General features: G+C 44.6%; 1 protein-coding gene across 1 annotated transcript; it reads left to right on the top strand.

The window, feature by feature from the left end:
• Positions 1-3,920: 3,920 nt before the first annotated feature.
• LOC124676977 (E3 ubiquitin-protein ligase At1g12760-like) lies at positions 3,921-6,783 on the top strand. The gene is made up of 5 exons (XM_047212986.1): positions 3,921-4,512; positions 5,324-5,443; positions 5,537-5,669; positions 5,849-6,013; positions 6,404-6,783. The coding sequence occupies exons 1-5, from the start codon at positions 3,980-3,982 to the stop codon at positions 6,578-6,580; spliced, it is 1,128 nt and encodes a 375-aa protein (XP_047068942.1). The 5' UTR covers positions 3,921-3,979; the 3' UTR covers positions 6,581-6,783.
• The last annotated feature ends 1,138 nt before the right edge of the window (positions 6,784-7,921 follow it).

Here is a 7,921-nt window from a genome sequence, read left to right on the forward strand (position 1 = left end):
ATAAATGATCAGATAACAAAACAAAACTACGCACCAACGAACAACACATGACTGCTATGAAAGTGACGAGGAAAGACGGCCAATGAAGTTCATCGTTAAAGGGAGTACCTTAACTATAAAAAAGAAAATCATTCTAATGGAACGGCAATATCGGTGATGGTGGACATCAATCAGTTGTCTACAACTAACAACACCACAATAACATGTAGCTTTGATTCCGGAGAAGCAAACATTTGTCAAAGATCCATGTAGACACGGTGACCGCAAAGCACCCTAGAATTACCAAAACCTATGTGTCGCTATGTGATGGAGTGGAAACATGTGTGAAATGGTTCCAGTGGCGGAGCTTGAAAAAAAATCTGGGGGGAGGGGGCGAAAGACCAAAAAAATTTGAACAACGGTAAAATAGTACTGACTACTTCAAAATAGTTCATTTGCCAGAGGCTCTTCATCTTGTTCTTCTTGTCGCCGTTCTAGTTCAATAAGCAGAGGTAACTAACGGAGCCTAAAAATAACGCCAGAACCGTATTTTCCCGGCCGATTTACGGGTTTGGGTCGAAAGTGACGCAGAGCAGAGACTGAACTCGCTGGTCGGCCCAAATTTTTTTTAAGGGCCCAAAAAATTACACACTTGACCCCTATTAATACAAACTGAAGGGTGGTTTACAGGTTCAAAACTGAACGGATTTCTCACCACTACTCCAGCGCCGCCGTCCGTACAGCCGCCTCCAGTCACCGATTTCTCGCTGCTTTGCTAAAATTATGTATCGCCGGTTAAACATCATGTCAGCCCGCTCCAATTACAACCATGTCTATATCAACTCCTGACGAATCTTGCTAGCTAGGTGTTCTTGTTGAGGAGGTTGACGGAGCGATAGAACGCCGCCGGCGCGCAGGTCTGCCGAGCGATTCACTACAATTAGTTGCTTTGTTGCTTGCAGGTCACACGAGACAGATGCGTGTGGCTGTACTAGCTGCTTATTTTGTGCTTTGCTGCTTGCGACGCCCGCTTAGGTGATTTGCTGCTTGGGCGTGCGCGCATGTTCTAGCTTAGGTGATTTACTGCTTAGGCGCATGTACTAGCCGCTTAGCTTAGGTGCTTTGCTGCTTGGGCGGCGGCCGCGCGGGAGATCTAGACAACGACCCAGATAGTTTTTTTTAAAGAAGATGAATATTTTTTGAGTATTCCGTTTTTAAGTTACAGTTTACAGGGTCTGTTGTACGTCAGCTGTTTTGCGATACGTAAACATGTTTTCGAAATACTGAACTCGACTTTTTCGGTTTGCACTTTTGCATGCTTTGTTAGAGATGCTCTAAAGGCTGTTCTGATGGTGGTGGATGATCTTCCTCAACTGACTCTATTATTGGACTTCTCAGGAACGATGCAATACGTTCTTTTTACCCGTTTCCTGTCCAGTTCTCAAGTTCTAGCTGTCAATTCAATCAACTACGGAGCACTTACATAAGTTTTGGGTAAATCTGCAGTTTAAACAACAAGAAATTTGGGATTGAGTTGAGGAGGATGTGCTCGCAGCTTGTACTGGAAGCAGAGAATCCCAAATAGATTACCACTTACCAAGAATCAAAGAACGGAAGGAGGGATCCAGTTGAAGAGGTCGACCGGTGGAAGCGTGGAGCTGTCGGTTTCTTGATGCTCAGCTGCTGGTCGTCGGCCGCTAGGTCGGGGGACGGGGGCGACGGGCTAGGCGCGAGTTTGGTCGCCGCTTTGATGGTTGCTGGATCGGAGGTCGCCAGACGGCAGGTCGTGAGGGAGGCTGGGCGGCAGGCGGTGGGCGTCGGGAGAGTGGACACGTTCAGCTCGAGGGTGCGGGCGTGCGAGCACAGAGAGACATACGACGGGAAGACGCTTTGTAAATGGGCCATATGCTTGAGTCTGGGGGTGGCCGGTCTCGTTTTGCCCAGTCCTGCCAAAATACTAGCTGGTAACGAAACAAGTCATTTTGGGCTAGGGGGGGGGGGGGGCGACGGCCCCCTGACTTCAACATAGCTCCGCCGTTGCATGGTTCTACTCCATTCCATAAGTATCGATAGTAAACATGACATGGTCGACTTTTCAAACATACATTATGAAGCAAAGGTGTAGTAAACATATGGTAGAGCAATCAAGTAGAACCCTTCCTCATAGGGGTGGACAAAAATTTCGAATCTCAGCGAGTTAAATGAGTGCTCGTTTGCTCGACTCATTTGAGCTCGGCTCATTTTGTTAACGAGCCGAGCTGAGCAACAGTTTTTGCTCGTTAAGATTAACGAGCTAAACAATCGAGCCGACTATGTTCGTGAGCTACTCGTTAAGATCGATAACAAGCTAGGCTTCACCAGTTTTGACAGCGGGTCACTTTAGTTATCTCAAATATTTGGCAGGAAGAGGCCAAGCAAAATAGTGCTCTTTAACCATGCTTGAAACTTCTACAATAGGATCTAAAAACCTTTGCTTCCGCTCTTCCTCACCACGCAGTGCACACATGTTTTCTTTGCATTGCCTCCTTAACGATCCTTAACGATCTGCTCGCGATCGCTCGCAAAAACATAACGAGTCGAGCCGAACAATGATTTTAGCTCGTTATTCTTAACGAGCTTAACAATTCGAGCCTTAACAATCACGAGCTTAACGAGCCGAGCCTAACGATCCGAGCAGCTCGTTAGTCCACCCCTACTTCCTCACTTCCCAAACACCAAGAGAGCCACACTGAGAGGGTTGGATAATAATAGGAAGAAGAAGAAAATGTGAATGAGCCAATTAGAGTAGCTCTTAGTAGTTCATAATAGTATGTATCGAGTAAATAATGTTTCATGTATTTAGATAAGAGGGTTTATCCCGATTTCATTTAAAGAAACCAAGTTCTACAAAGCCCAACCACCACAAGACAAAACATCATCTTAGTTCATCTAGACTACATGAATTACATAACACCATATTTCCCACCCAAAGAAAGCCACACACTCGGCCTGCTCATTGTGGTTATTTTCTATTAACATTGTTCAGAATTCTGCATGTTTCACAGTTAAACATGTGAACCATCCTAAGTATTGGGTACAAGTGGTCATATAAGATCGTTGACAAATCTGCATGTGTCACAACTCCACATGTGCACCATGTGAATAATGGGGACACATGATCATATAAGCACACTCCATCTCCCATATAAAACCACACCACCATTTATGCCATCAAGTTACAACTCACTAAGTATTGATACGATCGATTGTGCTATATTTTTAACTCACGAGAATGGATAAATATTAACTGACTTCTTGTGGACGCATTTTACTTCTAAATGAAAGAATTTTATATAGAAGTACTTGAAAGATCATACGTTTGTGGGCAATTTTGGTTAGCTGGTATAATGAAAATAAAATTGAAAGCACTATAGCTAAAGGAGCACGTCTTAAAAAATTAACAATAGTGAACATTGCTTCTTCATCTAATAAATACCAAGTAATTGCATATTTTAGAAGTTGTACTTTCTTCATCTTCTGAACATATCTTAACTTTGTCAAATTTATGGAACAAAGGGATATAATTTCTCAGACGATGTGACACAGTTTTTCCTAGAATCATTTGACGAAGAAGATAGCGGGATTAAAAGAAGTATTAACAGAAGAAACATATCACTTTAATACGAAATAAGTCACATAGTTGACTACATGAAAATCCAAACAAATAAAGCAACAATAATAATAATAATTTAATCGCAAAAGATAATCCGTTAATCCATTTTTGTTGGCATTTAATTTTGCTATATTCAGTTGATGAGAAGTTGCCTCAGTTGGGAGCTGCCTGACAACGTGACATCATGGATCACAGGTGGTCCAATCCGCATAGCCCCATCATAGAATCGGGGAAGGAAAAGGGGAAAAAAACGAGAAAGGACTCTTCCAGTCTCCAGCCCCATTCCCAATTCCATTCCCCCGACGGAAGAGACTTCTTCTTCCCCTCTCCTTCTCTCGATCTCCCTCGATGTCGAGCAACCGCGCCGGCGCGCTCCTCGACTCGGCGCCGCTGCTCGGCGCCGGCGGCGGGGGGCACCGCCGGGGCAACGCGCTCCGCCGGCCGTCGCTCCGCGGCGCGGCGCGCCTGCTGCGCCGCAGCGGGCGGCGGGCGATGCGCGAGCCGTCGATGCTCGTGCGCGAGGCGGCGGCCGAGCACCTCGAGGAGCGGCAGGCGGACTGGGCCTACTCCCGCCCCGTCGTCGCGCTCGATCTCCTCTGGAACGTCTCCTTCATCACCGTCGCCGCCGTCGTGCTCGTGCTCAGCCGCGACGAGAGCCCCCCCATGCCGCTCCGGACCTGGGTCGTCGGCTACGCCCTGCAGTGCGTCGTCCACATGGTCTGCGTCGCCGTCGAGTACCGGATGCGCCACGCCCGGCGCGGCGGCGGGGCCGCCGCCGCGGTGCCCGCCGACGAAGGGAGGGGCAGCGACGGCTCCTCCTCGTCCAGCGACGAGGATGCCAGCGAGCACAACCTTCGTGGTCGCGGCACCGATTACGTCAGGTAATTGGAAGGATCTGGCAAGCAATCGGTATTTCTTAAGCTGTTCTGCTCGTTTCAAGCTGACCTAGAAAGTTCAGCAAAACTCTTTGAACTCCACTCACACGTGTAGTTCCTTATTGAATTTTCCTTATGTATTCCTTAACCACGGTAGTGGATTTCTCTGTTCAATTCGTAGAGCGCCCGTGAGCCATTCTACAAGGAAATACAGACGATTATTACATAACCCGTGTCTATTACAGTTTTCTAGCTAAAATATGTGTTATACAGTCCTGAAGCAGTATGTTTATGTTCTCTTTATTGTTGTAGTTTGCTGATTCTTGTGAATAGAGAAGTGTGGCTGTTGCAAGAAATGCGGGGTTAATCCGTCATGCATAGTCATGACTTAATATGGTTATAGAAGTTCATTTTGTTCTGTTATGGCTGGAATTTTGGCCTGCACTGCTCTTTTAGGTGCACTTCTGCTACTGCTACAGAAGGGATTTGAGGAATCTAGTGCTGTGGACTTGATAATAGCCCTGTGCTTTTCTATCCTCTGTGATGGTACTGGCATAGTTTTTTCTTTCTAGTTTCTTTAACATGTTTCTATCGTTTTGGCTCATGACTAGTTTATAGATGCATCTCCCTGTTTCTTTAGTTTGACCAAACATGAAGTTATTGTTAATGTCTCCTTGTTGGTGAATTGGTGGTGTGTATAGTTGATTATCCATTACGTGGTAGTTCAACCTAAGAGTGTTCATCTGTCAGCATGCACCTTTTCCATTATGTATTGTTCATTTGTATCTTATGGTTTCACTATTGTTTACTCTGGCAGTATTGCAAAGCATCTGGAGTCCGCAAATACAATGTTCTCCTTCATATGGTGGATAATTGGATTCTACTGGATATCTGCTGGGGCTGAAGATGTTATCCGTGATGCACCTCAACTTTACTGGTACATATATGTTTGAAGTAATAGCCAACATTTATGCTCTCCTTATTTCTTCCGTTTGGTATGTAACATGTTTTTGTATGTCTTGCTCTGCAGGCTTTGCATAGTCTTTCTGGCGTTTGATGTGTTCTTTGTTGTATTCTGTGTTGCCCTGGCTTGCATTATTGGTATCGCTGTTTGTTGCTGCCTCCCTTGCATTATAGCGATTCTATATGCCGTCTCTGACCAGGTATGGCCTTGAAGTATGTGAAATATGGCAATATAAGTATGCTTATTACTACATATACATTCTAGAACAACAAGATCCAGTTCTGTGTCACATTGATTCTCTTGCAGATTTAAATGCAATTAACTCAATTATGTCAATCTTGCAATCAATAACCTTTCTAACCATCTAACTAAAATCAGGAAGGGGCATCTGAAGATGACATTCGTCAAATTCCGAAGTACAAATTCCGTAGGGTGGATGAACCTGAAAAGGATTCCGTTGATACCCCCGAGTCTTCTGGTGGAATAATGACAGAGTGTGGCACCAACCAACCTATTGAGAAAGCACTTGCAGCGGAAGATGCAGTAAGTTCCCATGTTATCATCTTTTGGTCATGCATATCTTCGGCACTAACAATGCAGTAGCTACAGAAGCTCTGAACCTCTTTAATTATACTTTGGACCATCTCAGATAGTAGTATTTTTCGTTCATCATTCATCATGACTTAATCATGAGACGGAATAAAACCATGATTTTGTGCTTTTTTAGACAGCTGATACTAATGAAATACCTGGGTTTGGTGCACTTAAATCACTGGTCTGGGAAAATTTATTAACCATGCATAACTTTACTTCAGTTCTAAAACCGGTGGATGCATTATATACTCATTATGTCCATGCACCATTCTGTATTGTTTGCACAAGTGACACTTTGTGATACCAAGAATTCATTCATTGGTCACCTTGTCAATGCAGGAGTGCTGTATTTGCATTTCAGCATATGATGATGGTGCAGAGTTGCGTGAACTGCCTTGTGGCCACCACTTCCACTGCACCTGCATCGACAAGTGGCTGCACATCAACGCAACATGCCCTCTGTGCAAGTTCAGTATCCGGAAAAGCGGCAGTAGCAGCGGAAGTGAAGAAGTGTAAATGTACTCCACTTGATTGCCATCTCTTTCGACTTCACACCTGAGTCTCCGCTGATGTGGTGTACATTTTTGTATCCTAAATGTGCTAATAGCAATGTCTTAAAAATGACTACAGTGATGTTCATATTACAAAAAATTAGTTATTGTGTGTATCTCTACAGTCCGGAGTATATGCCTAGTTGCCCAGTGAGCTGTACAATTGTATATGTGATTCATGTTTTCACTGCCTGTTTGTGTCAGATAGTGCTTGCAGAATTCCTTACTTGCATCTCATGGTCATTTGGGGCTGTTGAAGGTCCCAATAATTTGTGGTTGTTGAACTGGCGAGCCGAAAAACAGTGCTGTCTTCCAAATCATCCTTGATTTTTTTCTTTGAGTGAGGCAATTTAGTGAGCTGGGAGGGGGAGCCATATGGGGTCGAATTGCAACATTTCCACTTCGAATGAGGATTCTATTTATAAACCATTAATTATTTATTACGGGAAAAAACCAATTTCCGATCGGAGACATAGGCGTTCTGGTATCTCTGATGGAGCGAGGACCACTGTGGTCTGTGATCGGGCAGTACGAAGAATGAAGACCCCCAGATCGCCAGATGATTCAAATCATCCGCATTGTGGATACTGGACAGGCACTGCTGCATCACTGGACGCAACTAAGGATGCAGTCTGAAAAACCTCAAAATTTACCCGGTTCTTCTTTTATGAGAGAAAACCACCACGGCAACTTTATTAATTACCGAACAAGCTTACATCGCTTACCAAGAGGCTCGAAAGAAAATTAGGCAGATCCTCATGCCAAACTATTGATTGAGGTCCCTCCATTACAAGTCAAAGTATGAGCTACGAAGTTGCTTTCTCTAGGACGGCGATCAAATTTGACATAAGTGAAATTACGAGCTAGAAAAGAGCATTCGTCATAAACGGCAGCTGCAACACTGATAGAGTTTCCCTCCAAACAGTCGCTATTGACCTCAATCCTATTGCATCCACGTTGTTCCACAAGGGGGAGACCATCTTGAAGGGCAATGGCTTCGGCCATGGCTGCATTTGCGACATGCGGTATACCCTGCAACGAACATATCTCCATCATCTCCAATGACAACATCCGTAGCTCCCGTGTAGTTTTATGGAGACAACGCAATATTTATGTTTAGTTTTACAAACTCCTGTTTAGTTTTACAAACTCCTCCACCGGCTTTTTCCAACCATAGCGTTTGTTAGTTTGTTACCCAGGTTCTTCTTACTAGCTCTGTAGTAATTCAAGGAAAGTGCCCGAATCGATTCGCTGCTCCTAGCAAGTTTCTGAAATTTTTACCCGGTTCTTTTTCCCGTGAGGTTGC

The sequence above is a fragment of the Lolium rigidum genome, chromosome 7 (assembly GCF_022539505.1).
Source record: "Lolium rigidum isolate FL_2022 chromosome 7, APGP_CSIRO_Lrig_0.1, whole genome shotgun sequence".
Classification (NCBI taxonomy): domain Eukaryota; kingdom Viridiplantae; phylum Streptophyta; class Magnoliopsida; order Poales; family Poaceae; genus Lolium; species Lolium rigidum.

What these genes read in the sequence shown, in the direction of transcription:
- LOC124676977 (XM_047212986.1), top strand. Translation starts at nt 3,980, where the DNA reads ATGTCGAGCAACCGCGCCGGCGCGCTCCTCGACTCGGCGCCGCTGCTC. An exon ending in GATGCACCTCAACTTTACTG is followed by an intron (nt 5,444 to 5,536) that starts GTACATATATGT and finishes CTTGCTCTGCAG; the next exon opens with GCTTTGCATAGTCTTTCTGG. An exon ending in TATATGCCGTCTCTGACCAG is followed by an intron (nt 5,670 to 5,848) that starts GTATGGCCTTGA and finishes AACTAAAATCAG; the next exon opens with GAAGGGGCATCTGAAGATGA.